The sequence below is a fragment of the Chaetodon trifascialis genome, chromosome 21 (genome assembly GCF_039877785.1).
Source record: "Chaetodon trifascialis isolate fChaTrf1 chromosome 21, fChaTrf1.hap1, whole genome shotgun sequence".
In the NCBI taxonomy this organism is placed as follows: Eukaryota; Metazoa; Chordata; class Actinopteri; order Chaetodontiformes; family Chaetodontidae; genus Chaetodon; species Chaetodon trifascialis.
In genome coordinates this window covers 7,587,093-7,607,173 of record NC_092076.1, presented here as the reverse complement: position 1 = coordinate 7,607,173, position 20,081 = coordinate 7,587,093, and the positions used below count along the sequence as shown (strand labels likewise).

At 41.8% G+C, this 20,081-nt stretch overlaps 4 protein-coding genes across 6 annotated transcripts in view; 2 read left to right on the top strand and 2 right to left on the bottom strand.

The window, feature by feature from the left end:
- LOC139349979 (testican-2-like) overlaps window positions 1-2,376 on the bottom strand; it is a 43,119-nt gene extending 40,743 nt beyond the window's left edge. For both annotated transcript variants that reach the window (XM_070991067.1, XM_070991068.1), the window contains exon 1: window positions 2,086-2,376. In XM_070991067.1, the coding sequence (XP_070847168.1) occupies window positions 2,086-2,274 (189 nt within the window). In that variant the 5' untranslated portion in view covers window positions 2,275-2,376. The remainder of the gene's footprint in view (window positions 1-2,085) is intronic.
- Window positions 1-20,081, top strand: part of sar1aa (secretion associated, Ras related GTPase 1Aa) — a 239,404-nt gene that overhangs the window by 49,184 nt on the left and 170,139 nt on the right. The window lies entirely within an intron of this gene.
- The window catches only part of anapc16 (anaphase promoting complex subunit 16), a 29,467-nt gene that overhangs the window by 7,104 nt on the left and 2,282 nt on the right, over window positions 1-20,081 (top strand). The window contains exon 2 of the mRNA XM_070991072.1: window positions 19,961-19,993. The gene's annotated coding sequence lies outside the window, so the exon portion shown is untranslated. The remainder of the gene's footprint in view (window positions 1-19,960; window positions 19,994-20,081) is intronic.
- ascc1 (activating signal cointegrator 1 complex subunit 1) lies at window positions 8,004-19,993 on the bottom strand. Of its 2 annotated transcripts, none has more exons than XM_070991070.1 (10): window positions 19,457-19,993; window positions 19,228-19,330; window positions 19,015-19,112; window positions 18,749-18,927; window positions 18,486-18,619; window positions 18,179-18,298; window positions 17,934-18,058; window positions 17,251-17,324; window positions 15,551-15,701; window positions 8,004-8,262 (listed from the first exon to the last, which is right to left on the bottom strand). In XM_070991070.1, the coding sequence occupies exons 1-9, from the start codon at window positions 19,569-19,571 to the stop codon at window positions 15,585-15,587; spliced, it is 1,065 nt and encodes a 354-aa protein (XP_070847171.1). In that variant the 5' UTR covers window positions 19,572-19,993; the 3' UTR covers window positions 8,004-8,262; window positions 15,551-15,584. The 2 variants fall into 2 exon arrangements, with proteins under 2 accessions (XP_070847171.1, XP_070847172.1); XM_070991071.1 differs by lacking the exon at window positions 8,004-8,262 and adding an exon at window positions 11,434-13,411 and having other exon boundaries at window positions 19,457-19,822.

Sequence of the window (20,081 nt, the reverse complement as noted above, 5' to 3'; positions counted from 1 at the left end):
GCTGGCTATAACAAAATAGAGTTCAAAAGCACCGCAAATAGAAACGTCCAAAATGACCATAAAGTTGAAGCAACACTTCTCTAAAACAATTTCTACAACATTACAACCTTTATGAGAGTAGAGTTTATTGCTGGGCTGTTTTGTTAAACTGCATTAGTTTTAGCTGAGTAATAAACCAGAGTGCATATTAGTGCATATTTCCTGTCTTGTGTTGAGTGCAACCAAAACACGTTAACGTCATATAAAATGTTGTTTTCGCTATCAGTGACATTCATTCAATTAGCCGGATGCCCACTCCCTGGTCTCATGTGACTTAATAGGAAAATGGTTCCGACGAGCTTTGCACAGTGAGATACACAGACATTAAAATTTGAGCACTGGCATCAGATCAGTACTCGGCAGACACCCTGAGTTGAGGTATTGGAATAGGGTGGGAAAAAAGTTGGATTCAACTCAGCTTCAACTTTATTGTCCCAGAGGGGACCTTTGTCTTGCAGCCAGCTGAAACAATGATCCCCCAAAATATGTAAATCATGCGCTAAAATGCACCACACAAACTTACAAAATATAGTAGTGACAGCACAGTATAACTCCTGGTGCACGTCCAGCTATCATCATCCCACCAGGTCCTCAAAGGTTAAAACAAGACCCCCATCGGCATTAAATGGAAGACTGGCTGTCAGCAGACTCATCCTCAGGATTTAACACTTTGATGGCATGAGAGAGAAAAGAATTTCTCGCCCTGTTAGACCTGGATTGGTGCATTTCTATCTGCTAAACTGTTGACACTGAGGTGGCTCATCCTGCAGTATCTCTGTGTGTATCAGGCCATTGTGTGCAATGGTGCAAATTCATGAACAGAACGGCTTCGTGGCAATGTTGGGTTTACAGGATTATGCCTAACCTTGATTTATCAGGTATTTAATTTGGTGGATTAACCAAAAAAAAAACAAAAAAAAACAAACCTGACAGTCCCATCTGGATATTTATCCACTAATGGTGTCTCAACAGACTTTCCTGTCACAATGAACATTATATTGTAATCATGATGTTACTGTGATAGATTTTATCAATATCACCCATCCATCTAGGATTCAAGCCATTTATTTGTTAAAGGTTGCAATAAGGCCCTGCAAGCAGAATTATTTTCATTTATCTGTTAATCTATAAAATGCCAAAAGATATTCAGTTTGCCATTATATCTAACAAAGTAAATTCCCACGTTTGAGAAGCATAAAGTAGGAAAAATGCTGCTGATTAATTTTCGGTCTGACTAACTGTTTCAGCTCTAATTGCGATGAATACATTTATGTCTGCAGGAGATTCATCCTGTTTGTAATTTGTTAAATTGTCCATCTCTAGTGAATAGTCCTTATGGCATGGCTGAGCAGAATAAACAAAGCTGTCCCTTTACAGCCCAGAATGAAGTCTGGACAACACATCCACAAGGGAATAAGCAATGTTCATTCCCTTAGACTTGATATTTGTGATTTAGGGATACACACAACGATGTCTTGCTATGTTTCTTTCCCATCTCAAGGCTCTGGAAGCCTCCTGACTGTGAGCCCTATATTCCATGAGTAATATGGTAGATCAATGGGTATTGATCAGTGAATATAGACACTGTTCGGAATATCACATTTAGCCAAAAGGATCTTGGACATGGCTTTTCTGGAGATTTGGGCTGATGTCAAAGATTTCTTCTGAGTTGTATTTCATCCACTCTCACATAAGAAGGTCCATAGATAAAAGTGTCAATTTAACCGTAGAAACACATCATAAAACAGTAGCTTGTTTGGCATATCAGCCAATTCAAAGGGCTGTCAGTGAATGAAATATATGAATTTATCAGGCACGAGCACGCGCACGCACATGCAATCTTTGTACACATAGCATCCTGTGCGATTTTTTTCCCCATGTTTTGAAGTATTTCTTTTAGCACAAACTACTATTGCGTGTATTTGCACTTCAGAGCGACAGTTAAACTGTGCGCAAAAATGCCCTCTGAAAACACCCCGCGCTGCGTTCACGGACAGCATCTGGAGATGAGGTACGACAACACGCTCGTATGATCACACTAAACACACCACTCACGTCTCTGAAGCGATTCCAGTGTTTGATCTTACGGCTGTACTGGGAGATGGTTGACAGCCATTGCTCATCTTCCATGAAATTCCCGGCTTTCCCTGCCGCCTCTTTGCCACTTTTCACGTCCACCTGGAGCGAGAAGCCCACCAGCAGGCACAGGCAAGCGACGATTCGCACAACGACCATGGTGCTCAGGCAGTTTGGTCTGGGATGTATCTCCTGCTGCTGCTGCTGCTGCTGCTGCTGTCCTCTTGCCAAGGATCCACATACAAGACTGCTGCTGCTGCTGCTGCTTCAACAGACTGAATGGAAATGAGAGAGAGAGAGAGAGAGAGAGAGACAGAGACAGAGAGAGAGAGAGAGAGAGAGAGAGAGAGAGAGAGAGACAGAGAGACAGAGACAGAGAGACAGAGAGAGAGAGAGAGAGAGGAGGGAGACAGAGAGTTAAAGGAGAGATCAGATCCTGCACTAATCATTTATTTCTGCTCACTTGGTTTCATTATTTCAGTGTCTTTTTCGGGCTTTTTTCCCCTCTTGTTTGTAAGCAGCCCACACACACACACACACACACACACACACACACACACACACACACACACACACACACACACACACACACTTGGAAGTCCGGATAGTCACAGTGCCAATGAATCATACAAGTGGAACAGATGTTTATTGTTGTGCTGATGATCAATCATCTTTTATTTATGTGTTAAAATGCTTCTGGAAACAAGCCAGCGTCTGTCTAATATTTATGCCAATAACACTCATTGAACTGAGCTCTATAGCAGAGCCGAGGAGTGACTCAATTAAACAATAATGTTGAGAAATGTGACGGATGCTGGGTAAGGCTGCAGCGGAGGTGATACCATTAAGGCCGTGGTGCCCAAATGGGGCTCCGTTGATTGCTGAGGGTCACTGAGGGACTCCCAGGGGCCCTCAGGGAACGTTAGGTTAAATTTTGCTCAGGATGAGCTCCATTTCATTCTGACTGTGTTCATTAGCAGCACAGAGAGAGGACGTGTGAGAGTGACTCAGATCAGCTGTGTCTGTAAGGTGTTTTACTGTGAAATCTGAGTCTCTGTCAGATGTAAAAGTAGCTGGAACAAACCTTTACGATAGATCGGCTTCACCACTGAGCGGCTTTATTATGCAAATTATTTTGGGGACTGTGTTTATGCAGCTCGTGCTAATTCAATTTTAAAATACGGAGCAAAAATTCACCTCTAAAGTAGATTTAAATACTGTTCCAGCACTTTAGAAACAACGTTATAATCTGCTGATTATTTTCTTGATTAATCATAGAAGAAAAATGTCCATTAGGCTTCAATTTCGCAAAGTCCGAGGTGATGTCTTCCAATGTCAAACGGTCCAAAACCCAAACATATTCAGTTTATTAGACAATCAGACAAAGAATAGGAGGAAATCTTTACAACTGAGAAGGAACATGTTTCATATGTTTGCTTGAAAAATAACCAAAAGATTAGCTGATTACAGTAATAGCTGCTAATTAATTGTGATTGGGTCCATTAATTGGGAAAACAAGACTCCAGTCCAGAAGGTTCCGCTGCATTAATGACAGGCTGTTGTTTCTTGTCGTTAATACTTTATCGTGAATTTAACGATAAGTAGACTCAAACAAAACAACATAAGACCTTGCTCCATACCCTCCTACTGCCATAATGAGGTCATACCCTGGCCAGAGTAACCTAATAAGTGGCCCTGGGGCTAAAATGAGTCCCTAATGTTAACTTCCTGTTCCTCCCGCTGTCTGTGAGCGAACATGGCCTGACCTCGGGGTCATTGTGCCCGGCTAGCTGGGCCCTGAAAGGTAACAAAAACCGCCTCCCAGCACCTCTAAACTTCACTAAATAACCGTCATTTGCCGTTTCATGTGAGTTGTGCGCCCGTCCATTTCTTTGCTGGAGCAGTAACTCTGTAGAGCCTCTGCTGGTTGCCTGGTAACTGATCCCTGCCAGGAAATTGTCCGGCACATAATCATCCATTAAACAGGACACTGTGGTTTTTACATGTTGGTTTTGGTTTTTATGGATTAAACAAATGAAAGTTGTTGATTAGTGAGCTCCAGAGATGCAGATAGGCTGTTGTACGCTGTTTCCCTCTGTCTAATGGTAAGCTAAGCTAACGGGCTGCAGGCTGTCGTATAATTAACAGACAGACATGAAAGTCTAACTCGCTGACGGACAGCGAATGAGCATATTTCCCAAAATGTCAAACTGTTCTGTTAAGGTCCCTGTTATGAGTTGATCTTGTGCTTTCGCAGGTCAGATGGCGAAACAAACTTTAATTAAATGTTGGTTTCAGCTGACTCAGAATTAGCCCGAGCCTGCCCACTTTGCCCCAGTAGATAGTCCAACCCCGGTTACACTGCTTGCCTCAAGTCACCAATATATCACAAACACAATACAGTGCATAGATATTGTATACTCAGCTTTATTGCCATTATACAGGACAGGGCCGCACAATGAAATGCAGTTGTAGCCCCCTGTGTAAACAAATATTTGCATTTATTTTGTAACAATAACATAGGCAATAAAGTATATAAAAGCAGCAGTAATATAGATGTACAGTTAGGTATACACATAAATATATATAGGCTACACACATATACACACAGAAAATATATGCAGTGTGTGCAGCAGCAGTGTAATATAAGTACTTTAAGTGACAGTGCAAATGGAAAACTTGAGAATGAGGAGTACAACACATATACAAGTGGTGGCTGCCATAGCTTGAAGAATCCTTAGAGATGTCCATGAGGTCAGTTTCTCCACAAGTGAGGGGATCAATTCTAATCAAGGTAACCATTTCATGCTTCATTTCTACCAATAATTCAAGTGCTACATCGAACAGAAAACTGTCTCATGCATGTTTTGTGCCTTAACACATGGCCCTGTGAATCAAATGAGCCTGTTTGATATCAAAACACTGACGGGTTTGAACATTACACTGTAAGAATGGCTCTGTCGATCTGTTCAGTATGGGAGCTGCTGCCGTGATGCTACTTTCTCCTCAAGAATCCGTGACATACAGAGCTTTTGCTGTACCTGCACATCATTTTAAGTCTGCCCACGTTATTCCTGCTGCTCCCTAAACCCTCCCCTCGCTCCCTCCACTCTCCATTTCATCCACATGAAGATAAACATAATCCAGCACTCTGGTCTGATTCACTCGAGTTTAAGGTTACCAGTATTGGCCGAGCCTGAGCAGCCAGGGGCAGGATCGCATTCCCGGGATGCTGCTTAGCTGGCCAAACTAACTCTCGACACTGGCATCAAAATAGTTGATGTGGCAGATGCAGGCTTTCCTGAGTGTGCAGAGCTTCAGAGCTGGGCAGCAAGGGCAGCGAGAGAAACGTCCCCGCAGCGTCAGCCAGCTGTGCATGCCAAGGGTACGAGGTGCTGGACATGATGTGTTAATCAAGAGGTTGTCATCAGTCACGGTCGGGATGAACGTGCTGCAGATTGATGGGCGCACAGCTGAACTGGGTCGCTTGGAAGCATATAAAGAGTGTGCTCTGCTTTGCACCATTAGTTATTGTTATATTAGAGAGCCTGTCTGTGGCAGAAGAGCTATCCTGAGGGAGTCCTACGTGTGCAAGAACAGCAGCGGCAAATGGAAAACACATTGATGAAAGCTTTGAGTGGGCTATCTCCGAAGAGGGATGAGAAGACTCAAAGGATCTTTGTTTTTTAATTGCAGAGAGCTCTTAAAAGCTCGCCTCCTCCATCGATATCTGAAGTTGCAGCGTAGTGACCAGGAGCCATGAAGGACTAGCAATCACAGCAAACCATTGTTATGCCTCCAGTACATGTGACGCAGGCAGAAATGATTTTCTAGCATGTTTGTACTTCACAGAGATTGAATTTTCAAAGATCAATGTCTCGACCAGATTAATCATTTCAGCTGTGATCTGGCCCATTCGTCTCTTCAAATGCGGCGGTGACAGCCTTTAGATCGCTGTGTAAACGCTCCATTTAAAGTAGATCTGCTTATTGAGGATCCCCTGACAAATGGATTCACTTTTCAAATTACTGACCATTTGGGCCTCTCCATCTTGATGACAGCGGATGCCATGAAATCACAGATTCTCGTTAGCATTCAGCTACAGGTCTCCTGCCCCTCTGAGGCTCCGACAGCCCTTCTGTGGCTGAGAGTCATGTGATGTTGTTGCTGAATGCTGAAATGGTCATTTTGTATGTTAAAATAATAGCTGCTCAAGTTTTCCTGCCAGGAACAGTGGTCAAGGCATAGAATATGGATAGAAAACAGCAAAAGTTTCAGCTTTTTGTTAGCTTCAACCGGAGGGTGTGTGTGGATTTTGGCTGCGAGTGCTCTCAGGTGTGTAAAGCTGAAAAATCTTGCAATTGGTGTGTTTATTTATGATGTCTGTGTCAATGCAACCTCCATCAGTTACATGCACAACTGTCACAACAGTACATATGGACAGGAAACAGGACATAAATACTTGATGAATTATTCAATAATTGATCCAGAACATCCTATTTTGGAGTTATTTTTGCTCATAAAAAAAGGTTAATATGGGAATGACAAACCAATTGTGACACTTTTTTTAATACTATGCACTAATTTACCTATTTTTTGTGACCCTCTGATTGGATAATGTACCCAGTACCTATGCAGTGTATCTGGGAGTCCGCATGAAGCCGTAAACACCAGCTGTAAGCGAGATGGTTTTTTATTTTTACCCTGCTAGGATCCCGCCAGAGGTGCTTTTTTTTCCTTGACTGATTGATTAGAAGCTCTTCCATAATGTTTTGATAGATGAAGAAAGAAAACTGCTGCAGGTTTGGTTTAAAGCAACAGAACTCTGTTTGAACTTGAGCTGTTTTTGATGTCAAAAAAAAGCCTCATGATCAGACTGACTCGCACCTTCGTTTTTTTCTTCATTCATTTGGCCTCATGTTGTTGTTGGCTTTTGTCGATACCTTCTTGAGGTAGGGAGGGGGTCTTCTTTCATTTTGTTTTACCGTAATCAATCAGTTCATATCCCACCATCATTTTCAAACGGGAGCAATGGTAGCTTCAGTTCTAGGGACAATTTAAGAGCTGTTATCTCTAGAAGTCAGCTTTAATTTCTGCCATTTTTATAGCGTCTGTTCATGAATGTAGCCTGGTAGCTTTCTAGCAATGACCTCCATTCTTCATTCCGCTCTGATAGGTCGACTGTTTATCCAGCCAGCAGTGGACTCCAAATCTGGCCTTGAATCACAGAAGAAATCAGAAATACGTAACCAGCCTGCATTTAAAAGTCTACCTTAATCAGCAAGCTATCTGACTTTTCACAGAGCAGAACATCCACTGTATGGGCTTTAATGTTTGTGTGTACATCCTCTAATGACCGCTTCAGGACCAGCGTTCGACTTGATTTGAGCGACACATCCAAGACAGAAGCGCGATGTGCAGCCTCCTATATTTCAAACATGGAAGCAGCTCCATACAACTGGTTTAACATCCTCTTCTACATAACAGAGTCACGCTGTGGAAGAGTGCCCTTAATTGTGAAGAGATTAACTGATGTCATCAGTTCCCCCTGTTCCTCTCGAGGCAGATGTTGATAAAACTTATCTATCCTGTTCACCGAGCATACTCAGTTTACACAAAAAGGAGATGAGGGGAGGAAGGCTTCATTTGAATAACATCAGACAACACTACAAGCAGCAAAAATTGAAGGGTTGCTTATCTGTAAATATTTGCTGTCTTCAAATTAAACACAGCACACTCCTTTTCTGTCTTACAAACAGCTCATGAGGCCCAACACGAGCTTGGCTGCTTATCGTGGCTGTACATATTCTCCCAAGATGAAACAACTCCGCGAGGATCGCTTCAGGAACTCCTGGTACACAATAATTAATTGCAACAGGCCAAGGGTGGATGCTTTACACATTTATTTATTCCTGCCAGATTTAAACAGAATGTTAAACTGTAGCACCTCCTGCCACCGTGAAGGAAAACACAACCCAAACAAATGTTCATTTTTCAACTCATTTCCACAAAAGATGCAGCGACACTCTGCTGTGAGTCCATTCATGTTCATTATCTGATGCAGTGCCGCTTCCCTGCTGTGCTTTACTGTCAGCTGAGTTTCTTCATCAGCCAGAGCGCTTTCCATCCGCCATGTCCATCGATGACCTGCAACGCATGATCAGTGATCAATATTGGCAGTTTACAGCACCCTGTGGATGCAGATAACGATTGCTTTCATCTGCAATGTCTATGGTGACTATTTTTTTGATTAATTAACACGTTATTTAGTCTATAAAATGTCATAAAAAAGTGAAAAATGCAAATTACAGCTTCCCAAAACCCAAAGATGATGTCTTCACCTTTGCTTGTTTTGTCTGACAAACAGTGCAACACCCACAGATGCCAAACCTCCAATCAATCCTCACATTTGAGACGCTGGATAGGTCTTGCGGTCGCCAAAGCCGACAGAGTTATGGTTACTAACACAGACTGTATAAAACATGGAAGAAGTATCTGTGATGTCCCCCATCAATTGTGAGGACCCGTCCTGGCCGTCACCAGGCTGCTAACATGTTGATTTCTGCTGCTAAGTTGGGCATTTTAATAGCGGGTCTATGGGGATTGACTCGCTTTTGGAATCAGCCTCAAGTGGCCATTAAAGGAACTGCAATTTTTGGCTCTTAAATGTTTTCGGAAATACAGAAAAAATCCACAATGTTTTGAAAAATGCAGCTTAATTTCAAAACTAGATCTATTAATGTAAAGTTAGAAACTTAATTTTTTATTATTAACATCCCAGATTTAATCATGTTACATTTAGATCTGCTCAGATTTATTTTTCCAGTGTGATAGAAACAACAGTAAAACTTTATTTAAAATGTTAGTGGGTTTAGCATAGTGTGCTACAGTAAATCACACATGTAATAAAGTTTACTTTCTTATTATTTATATTCTGTTTTATAATGTACTTGTGCATGTTCCATCTGAACAGTTAAAGCCTGCACTTTACAGCATAAAATACTGATGACACAACAACACAATAAAAACCAATTCTGCTCCTGCATTTCTTCTCCAGCCACAACTGAAGCCTGTTGGTGAGGCAGTTACTGCCTGTGATAGGTGCTGCCACTGTAAAGTGCACACGAAAAATAAATAAAAATAGCCTGAATGTAAGTTCCTGGATAGGAGAAGCATCAAAAGAAGTTATTTTGAAAGTTGAGGAGAGAATAAACCGCATCGGGAGGCATTTAATAAGTAATCTCAAGTGACTTACAGCTGTAAGTGGAGCTGCTATAAATGCGTATAGATCTAATTCATTTGGATTCAAACTGGGTCACACAGCTATTAAAAGTGCAAAGTTAGTTGAGAGCAGTCTGACAGCAGTTTGCCTTTGCCAGGAACTAGTGGTAGCTGCTGTTTTGCACTGCGGGCAGCTGCAGCAGGGGTAGAAGAGAGTGCAGCACCTTTTTTCAATTAAATGTGCACAATAGACAGAAACGGGCTAATATTCTGAACTCCTGACACGCTCGGTCTCAGCAGATGACTTATTTTTAGTCTACATTAACAAGTTTATGCCAACTGGTATAACTGACAAATCCCCATCAGTTTCATTCTACATCCTAGCAATAAGAAATAGCATTAAGTGCAGCATGAAGGGATTTCACACTGCAACACTTTAGAGTGGATGAATAAAACATCTGAATAGAAGTCTGGATGATTTGTTTAAGAAGCTTCCGATAGAGGACGAGTTTACAGCAGCAAATCTCAAATTCTGCGTATTAAACCTGAAGCGATTGTCGCCTGCGGTGCTGAAACAATTAGTCGTGAAATGTGAAAGGGGCCGTTTGTGGTGACGAATCACCTGACTCTGCACATACCCTCCTCTGTGGAGTGTTTTAGCATCTTTCAGCCCGTTGTTTTGGTCTCTGGCTGTTCTGGTTCATTCTCACGGCTCTCATCAGCGTCACGTCAAACCGCAGCAGGCGGCTGTTTGTCACATAAAAAGCTCTGATAAACCTGCTATACATTACCTGCTCAGCACCAAACAGCAGACCTAGTTAAGCTAGCTGAACACAGTGGGGTAGCTAAAGTTTTTCCTTCAGGAGTTGGTGGAGAAAAACAGAGCTAAAAGAGTAAATATCAGACTTGTATCTGTTTGCTGACACCTTTGCCATAACATCAAAAAATATGTTAATGTGTTTACAACTCATTCTGCTGCCCCCATTTAAAATAAATAAAAACATTAATTAATACATTGACCTGTTTTAAAGGTGTGGTGAGTCATTCTGGAGAACGACTGCTGATATTATCAACTCTCCTCCTGCATGCCAGATTTGCCCTCCCTCCTCTCCCCCTTTTCCTACATGAGCACAAATGCCACCTGTTGCTGATTGGCTGGAACAATGTCATGTGGCTCAATCCCAGCCACTTTGTTTCTTTCCCATCTACCGAGCCAGGGCTGTGTATGAAAAAAAAACAGATTTTCTTTTCAGCGTGCACGCTGAATGGACAGCTAGCAGACCGAGAGGAGATATTCACTGAATTTCAAATTGAATTCAATAATCGTTCTCCGGAAAGACTCACCTCAACTTTAATCAATTTGAAACTGAAATAAAGGGCGTCATCCGACCTCTTCAGTCCTAGCGTTTCTGTATAAACTGCTTTTACGTCACGGTGAAACAACATTCAAATTAACAGTTTATCATGTAAACAATGGTGAGCAAAAATGTTTGTTGTTACTTCCAGCACCTCAAATGTTTGCTTTTCTGTTTTTATATCATTGTAAAGTGAACACGTGTGGGTTTTTGAGAGATTGCCTTGGGTTCTACTAAATTGCTTTGGGCATTTTTCAGTATTTTCTAAGATTTTAAACACCTATATAAGAAAAAAGAAAACGCAATCGAGATTAATCAATAATGAAAATTTGTTAGAGCCCCATTTTTCAGCCTTACAGTGCAGTGTGTACATGAAGTAAACGGCAGCACTGAATGACTACCTGCTGTTCAAACACACTTGACTTTGTGCCTCTCCTCCCGGTGTGAATGCCTCGAGCAGCAAACAGACGTGGACAGCTGCAGGCAGCCTCCAGACTCAGCACTTTGAATGATAAAGAGCCGCTGCAGGGATCACCTGCCTTCTCGCTGGAGACACAGATTAGACGTTTCAAAAACTCGAGCCTCGGCTGTCCGTCAAGGCCGCTCGTGCCCATTAGTGACTGAGTGATTAGTGTGAAATTCAAACGGCGGTGACACTCGACGGGAGAGTCACATCCAACGTAAGAGGAAAAAAATCAAAGGACGGCGTGCAGTCATACTTCACCGCTAACAACATCCAATTTGAAAGATTCGTCGGCTTTATTTTGCAGGATCATTTACAGGATCACCTTTCTAACTTTCATGGATAGACACGTTTGATCAATCAAAAGACCTTCAGAGAACAATCTCAGGATTCAAGCTTAAGGAGAAAACATGACACCAGGAGCCCGATGCTGCCTTCTGAAATGTCATCTTAGTGCTCCCTTGCTGTCAAGTTCATCCTTTCACTTAATTGGATTTAAAATATTCCACACATCGCTCTGTTAAATGAATCAACATGTGTGCTCTTAGACACACACGGGTATAACTTCAGCATGACCTTAAAAGGTAATTAGGTGCTTAATCGATTTCATAGTATTATTAGTTACTCCGAGCGTGCAAATCAAACATATCTACTGTATTAAACAGGTCCCGTCTGTCAAACATCGGCTTTTTTCCTCCCTCACCAGATGTTAATGCCGGCCTTCCTGAATGAAAGCTTAATTTCTAATTACACTATGAAAAATTGCATAGTGCGGTTCTGAATATCAAAACCCAAAATGTGCTCAAAAGTTTGACATTGATCAAATAAAACCTATTTCAAACAGCCTCGGCATAAAAAAGGCCACTTTGAAAACTGGCATGAAATTAAATATGCAAATTGGACCGAGGCCTAAACAATACTTGGTTGAGATAACACAAGACTTCAGTTACCAAACATGATATGAATTACTGAAAGGTTCATTGTAAGTTTTCAGAGTGTTACAGGGTCATCACAGGCATTTCTTTGCTTTTACTTCCTTTAAAATCGCAGCTTTTTCTTTCAGGACAAAGAAAAGAAAACTGGAAAATGTGTTTTTGTCCACGGGTTTTACCTCGCAAAGGCTTGTTGTCAGTGGGTGTAGCGTGCCGGCCTTCTAAACATGCAGGCTATGTGACTCATCCATGTATGTAAACAGGCACATGCACACATGCCTACAAGGACAACTACACTGCTTAACATTTTAATTAAAAACCAGCTCCTGCGCCTCCTCAGATCTTCAGAAATAAGGACGCATACCCACAGAGGAAACAGGTCTGCGGGAACACAAACAGACACTGAGGTCTCATTTAGCAGGCTTATTGAAAGGGACACATGCTAGTCTCGAAATCTCAGGGGTCACGCTGGAAGTTCCCACAGCAGGAAGCACAGAGCTGACTAATTAGGGTGAGAGTGTGGCAGGGAGAGAAAAAATAAGCAGGCTCACCCACTCAGACATGCATAGCAACATGAGTCAATCCAAATCAGAGCTCAAACCATAGATTAATCTGTGGAAATGCAACACGTTTGTTATTTCTGATGATATGAATGTGATAACATGATCATTTTAATCATCTATCAACCAAAATTGCCACATTTTGGCTGGCCCCAGCATCTCAAATGCAAAAATCTGTCCTTTTACTCTGTTTATACATTAAATATCTTTGGGTTTCGGTGTGTTAGTTGGACCAAACAGGCGATTAAAAGACCCTCTTTAGCACTGATATGCAGTTTATGAACATTAAAAAAAAATGGTGAACACGCTACAATATTGGTGTGTTTACAATAAAGAGAGCATAAATGACAAAATAGTGAAATACAGCTGCAATAACATAAAAAGGAGAATTCATAATTCTCTTAAAGCTAAATTATTGTGCCTTATAAAACATTTATGAGATGTTTGTATTGTGCTAAAAAATGCTAAATTTTATGACATTTCATAGACCAAACTATTGTTCAATTAATCAAGACAATCATCCAGTAATTGACTGACTGAAAGATGCTCGTTCCTTGCAGCCCTGCTCCAATGTGTTCCTGCACTACGCAACAAAACATATATGGCCATTTAAATAAACGTGTTGCTGTTGAACATGCTGAAATACTGGCAAGTTAAATGTCACAAGCGTGTGAGTCTCTCTGCGGATGACGTATGTTCCTTCACATGTGTTTTCACGACCATCATTAGTGAGGACATCTGCCCAACGCATCCTTAATCGTGTCCCTGCCAAAAGAAACAAGGATGAATCTCATTAACTTCCAAATCATTGTCTCTCTTCCATCCCCTCTGTGTGCTCACAGTATTGGCAATTCCCAGAATCCTCTGTCTGTCTGTTACCTGAGAGTGCCGTTATGTTGGATGTGTACTCCTGACCTACTAACAGGCATGTTCTCAGGAGACCAGGAGTGGCTAATTAGGCTGCTTTCCTGGGTCTGAAAAGATGCATTTTATGCCCAGACAGTGCCACAGTCGATGCTCGGACAGCTCGGCTGGCTGTTTTCCGATGACGAAATTTGCATGTCCCTGTCTAATGGCGTCTGTTGACATGGCTCCACGAGAACAGGGGGGAAAGAAAAAAAAAAAAAAAGGAGTCACGCCACTGCTGAAATGGGAGGGTGGACAGCACGGGATGGCAGAGCTGACAAACAAAAAGCGCCCTCAGTTTTCATCAGTGTAACTTTTGGCTGCTCCGCGATCGCCCTCCTGCATGCCAAGCAGAGAGCATCGCCAGCTGAGGGGAGGGCTGGGAAAAAAAACAGCTCTGACGGCGAAAGCAAGTGGCCGGGCTCTGCGTCCGACGTCTGTATTCACTGACACACTCAACAGGCAGACGGAAGTGGGAACAAGGTTGTGGTTCGTGTGGGAAGGGCACTGATAAAAAAAAAAAAAAGATGGAAAAAAACCCAGAGCGGTGTAATAAATCATGTCAGTGACGCATTAACACATTCATGAGGCAACGAGATGAGAGGAACTGGATAATACTTGTTTTTAACTTGCAGCAGTGAGTAGATGAGAGCAGGTCAGGGTGAAAGTCAACCAGGATGCTTCGACAGCTAGGAAAGCTTTTTCTTGTTTTATCTAAATACAGTATTATTAAGACATTTCCTTCCTTTTTGTCCTGGTTTCCTTAAATTTCATATTTGTTATACTGTGAAATGTTCAGACTGTTAAACTATCTTAGCTATAATGATGGTTTACAGGTGAGGGGACTTCTGTATGACCGGACTGATCATATGTGTGATGGGCAGGGCGTGAAAAATGAGTAACGCTGTGGATGTTGATATCTGCCATGTGACAAGAAAGTAAATGTTCAACCACACGTGGATCCTTTAAGTAAAAGCAGCACAAAACAAAAGAAGAAGTAGTCATCTTGGATTCAAAATGTAAATGTGCAGAAGTGTTGTCAGCAAAATGCACTTAAAGTATTAAAGAAAAAGTCGACATTATGCAGAATTCTCCCTTTCAAAGCGTATTATTAAATGTGTTATATTTGTGTGTTGAATATTGCATAAATGTGCAAGCATGTCACTGCTGCAGCTGGTCGAGGTGGAGCCAATTTTAACTACTTTACACGCTGTTGGGTAGGTTAATCTGTAACTATACGACACGTTATATCGGGTTACTATTTCTATGTAGATTCTTAATAATAATCACCAGATAAATCTAGTGGAGTAGAAAGTTAGATTTCACCAGAGTTCAACAAAACTCTACAGACAATTTAACCTTCACTCGAGACCGACCCAAAGCCTGAGACCGACTCTGACATGACTTTAAATCTTCAACAATCCAGTTTCATACACGGTGTCAATCATCTGCTGCATGAGAACAGCACCACCGACAAACTATTATTCTTCTGTGAATCCCATACAAAATGAAATCTCTCCATTGAAGACAACAAACCTTGCAAAAGCAAACCGTGCTATTTTCAAAATCAGGAACGAAGTTTTTGATGGAAATTCTTTTCTCGTGTTTTCTTTTGATTTCCCGTTCCATTAAAATGTATGTCGTGTCATTCACTTTGATGTTGTTTGACTCAGACTCCCTGAAGAGAAGCAATTGTCTGGAGACTGAAGTACAAAAACTTGACTACCTAGAGCATTTCAGAGTGATTTTGCATGCACGTTTTATCTTTTGAATGAGCTTTAGTCTGAAATTTCAATCATTCTGGGCTCAGATCATTTTATTTTTCCGCATAAGTTGTTCCCAAGGGGGTTCAGAAAACAAAGAATTTGGTTCACATGCAGGCACCAGCCATTTGCAATGAAAAATAAAACCCTATGCTGCCACCTACTGGACAAAAGCGTCAAGACTGCTGCAATGATCTGCTAAGCTGCAGACTTGATTTCCTCATTAATTTCCCACCTTGGAGTAGGCTCAGGCTCAGCCCAGCTGAAGCTCATGAGAAGTCGATGCTCCCTGCAGAGGTGTAGTAACCTGTGCAATCTGTCGAGTATCTCTGGGAAAGCAGGACCTTATTCAGCTCGACGTCTCCAAAACAATGAGCACCGAATTTCTGTAATGAAAACAGCAAATGCCTTATTAAAATAAAAACTTCAATAAAACAAAACTTCATCAGCGTTGTGGTTTCATTTGCATCACAATGAATTCACGTTCCCAATAACAAAGCAGCCTAACCACTCAATGATCGGGAAAAGTCAGCGATGTGTTTAAAAAGTCGAGCCGACTATGGAGAAAAGATGATAAGCTGTCACTCACAAACACGGTGTTACCGTGGTTACGGGCCACCGAGCATGTGGTAGGCACCCTCGTGTCATTTTGAGAGAAAAGAAAATCAAGGATTTTGTTGTTCAAACAAAGACCTTCTCGGCACCAGAGAAGGAGGGAAGGTGGATGTCACAGTTTTCTTTATCTGCAGTGTCAACTCAGTGTCACATTTTATAGTCTGGCTGTGTTTCTTTAAAAAAAAAAAAATCAATCAAAACTCCTCTTTGAGCCATGCAGACCTATTCTTGTTCCCCTAAATTACAGGTTTAATCAATATTCTCTTTAGCAGCATGCTCTTTATCTTTCTACCCAATAACAGAGTTTCAGCACCTTATTTTTTAGCATTTCTGGTTAAATATTGTAAGATGGCACTGATAAAGCATAAATGACCAGGATCTAACTGGCTCATGATCACTCCAATTAGGTTCCTATAGCAAACAGCATTTGTCTTACTATTGTTAGCAGAGCTGCCTCTTTGATTAGCTCTTCTCACATGATTTGCAACTTCTATGTAGCATAACATTGCCTCTCACACACACACACACACACACACACACACACACACACACACACACACACACACACACACACACACACACACACACACACACAGGCACCAGAGGACAAAAAAAAAAAGCACACAGCGGGCTCTTTACGCGGACCACTTCCTGACATGCCACAGCAGGAAAAGCGCAGGTTTAAGTAGTCAAATTAATCACTGAATCTGGCAGCTTCACCCTTGAAAAGAACAGAAGCATTGCTAATGTTATTAATAACAAGTCAACATGAGAAAAAGGCCTGTGTAGATGCTTCATCTGTGATTTGAGGTGACCATGACTGGCTTCTGAGCACATCGGGTGGGTTAACGTCTAATTACGCATCGCGGCTGGTCCAGGAACAAAACATTTAGTACCAGCCTGAAATCATAACACCTTTTGCAACTGCGAAGCCCCCTGACTAAACCTGATTACTCTCTGTGCACGCTAGAGTGGCATCAGAGTGTTACTCCCCACAGACCTAAATCCGACCCATTAATTGGCAGGCTCTCGTATCCCCATGGGACTCCGAATGCAGTGAAAATGTCAACCACAGTTGAAAAGCCTGAACACAGCGTGTCAAGCATGCAGACCAAGTTGCATCAGTTTTTTGATGCAATATTGCTGCAGGTGCCTTAACAGAGTGACAAAGATCTTTTCTACTTTTACTACATTTCATTTCTTTTACGGTATGCTTTATTTCTTCCAAAGTTCTGTCATAAACAGTAGTCAAACAGTGAGTGTGGATGTTTGTAAATCAGCAGTATATCAAAGGACATGCCGGAGTAAATTTCCTCTAACCTTTAATATGTTTCTGGCATCGAACGCTTCTCTTTCGCTAATGGTTTGCCTTCCTGGGCCGCCCGAATCTTCAACTGGAAAAACACCAGAGTGTGAAAGACAAGCTGACAAATTGTAATACAGAACAAAAAAAAAAAGATGTTATCTCCTGATCAAACAAACATGTTCCCTGGCTGCTACAGTCGCAAATTGAAAGGTGGCAATCAAGGTCATTTAGTTTGTGAGACAGGGACCACTGTGAAAAAACAAAACACTGAATTTTAATAGGATTCGTCAACAGGCTGGCAAACACTGTGAGCAGTGACACAGCCCCTCGCTTGCGTTGTGTTGTTGGTCAGCTCAGTACAAATTTGAGAACTGGGGCTGGACTTTATCCATGGCCAAAATGAATGAAGCCATTGTCAGAGTACTTGGAAAACACGCCGCTTGGTGCACGTAAACAGAGCTGTGGCCAAACAGAGAGCTAACTGCTTGATGCCTATATTCAGGAATTTGTTGTTGTAATTGTTCAAGCTTCAGCTTTGTCGTCACTGCAGCTCAGGTCCAAGCAAAGTGATAAAACAGGGACAAACAGGTTGAGGGCAGGAGCCACCAATCTGATCACAGCAGGTCAATGACTTTGCTTTTACACAAGCTTCAGGCGCAGTGCTAGTTATCCCACACTGTGTATGCAATGCCTTTACCTGTGGAGTCCTTTCTGAACAGAGTGTTCATCACAGTGCCGTGCAGCTTCACTCTGTCCCACTCTCTGACCATCAGTCCCACTGAGACAAAGTGCTCTACCAGCCGGTCTGCAATCACCTGCAACCTTAAGAGCAGCGACATTTTAAAAAAATAGATACTGTGGAAATCCAGCAGAATAAAAACTTGAGGTGACAAATTTGTAATTCATTTATTTTTTCACTTGATTTGTCACAGATACACTCACTTGTCAGATCCGTCTTTCACATTGACTTTGGCATACAAGACGTCCACCATAGCTGGGTCATCGTTCATGTACTCTATACCCGTCACCTCCAGCGGCAGAGGTTTCCCTCCTGTGAGGTCTCTGATGGCAGACAGCAAATAAGCAGATTACTGTGATCCACCTGGCACATTAGGTCTATAATTTCGGGTTGCCTTCAGATTTTATGTTTCACTGTCTGTGTTTTCACTGTCTCAAATTAAGACAGTCTTCTTTAGGTACACAGTTAAAATTGTGTCAAATGATATAACAACCTCGTTTGGGGGCCTACCTGATGAAGTTTTGACACTCTTGGAGGTGTTCACATGCTTTTCTCACTTCCACGTCATTCAACAGGACCAAGGTGCCGATTGTCAGGTGAAGCTTTGCAGGGTTTTGAAAGATGCTTTCGTCTACTCCATGGTCCTGCCCATCAGAAAACAACTTGTGAATACAGAATTTATCAATGACATAATGTTCTGATCTTAAAAAAAATATATGGCCACTGCTGCCCCTCGTCGTCACCATTTATCTTCACGTTTCCATCTGCAGTACCTGTGAACACTGCTTCAAGACTTCATCTTTAAATCTCAGGAGCCCTTCTTGAATTTTGGGATCATTCAGGGGGAAGGACAGGAAGTGCGTGAAAGGCTGCTTTTTCCGGAAACTCTCCACAAGGACCTCAACTCGTGTGACTGCAGATGTGACTGCGGCTTTCTGGGAACCTGTTATAACTGTCAGGCAAAGGAAGAAAGTCAGGTGTAAATGTTTGTTTCAGAAACTGCTCTCTGACCCTGTTTCGTGTTGCTCTTTGTCCTCACCAATCTGTCCCTCCACTCCTTGTTTTGGGATGCTGATAGATGTCTTTGTGTCAGACTCCAGACGTCTGCGTGTCTCTCCTTTTTTCCCAATGATGTATCTGTGAACCAAACAAAGAGACACATGTTAAACTGCCTGGAAACAAAACCTCTTCTGCTTCTCAAGTTGAAGAACATACAAACAATGAAAACATGAGTATTTTGCAGGTAACTTACTTGTAAAGAACACTTGGGACATCAATGGCACAGCGGAATCCTTTATCGGTCTGTTCAATTAAGTGAGTATCACAACTTTCATCTTCTGCAAGGTCGGCACTCTCTAAACATGATAACATATAGTTTTGATTTCTTTTATTAGGAAACTGTAGCTACAGTCTGACACTACTGTCTGGGACTTCATACAAATATTCATACCAGCTGGACACACTGACAGGAATTTACTTACCTGGTGATTCCATGTAGGAAAAATCTTCTTCCTCCTCATAATGTTCTTCCTTAATAATATTCCGTCTGTATATTCTTCCGTTTATATTGATAAGAGATGGACGTAAAACGTCCATAATGCAAACTATCTAACGTTAGCTAAACGTAGGCTAACCTCACAATATAAAAATATATATCTGGAAAGCTTGCTAGCAATTTTGCTACACGAAAAAAAAAAGTGTAAATTATGTTTTGTAGCTTTGAAAATACTTCTTCAGCTAACGCTAGCTAGTCGGTTGACGTTTACATATCGGTTTCCGTGCTTTACGACACACAGGGGCCGTTTATAATGTTTAGATCTACAACCAGAAATGAACGACCGTGCAGTGAATGCTGGTCCATGAGAGCCATCCATATGACTTTGAAATCTGTGGTAAGAATGCCTCCGTTTCAGACGTAAAGCGCAGTCTTTGTCGTAAACTAGTAGCAAGACATCTAAACAAACAGCGAACCCACTGTGCGGATTTAAGATCGTTATAGATTTACTGAGACATCGACGGTAAGTTACACTGTTTGAAAAGGCGTCATCATTGCCATGTTTTGTTAAGTCACATTAATGTTGAATGGTGGACACTTAGATTGGTGGC

Bases quoted from the DNA above. Each gene is read 5' to 3' on its own strand.
- ascc1 (XM_070991070.1), bottom strand. From the start codon at position 19,571: ATGGACGTTTTACGTCCATCTCTTATCAATATAAACGGAAGAATATAC. The intron at 18,928-19,014 runs GTGAGGACAAAG...TTTGCCTGACAG, and splicing joins AGGAGTGGAGGGACAGATTG to TTATAACAGGTTCCCAGAAA. The intron at 15,702-17,250 runs GTTAGAGGAAAT...TTTTCATTACAG, and splicing joins ATGCCAGAAACATATTAAAG to AAATTCGGTGCTCATTGTTT.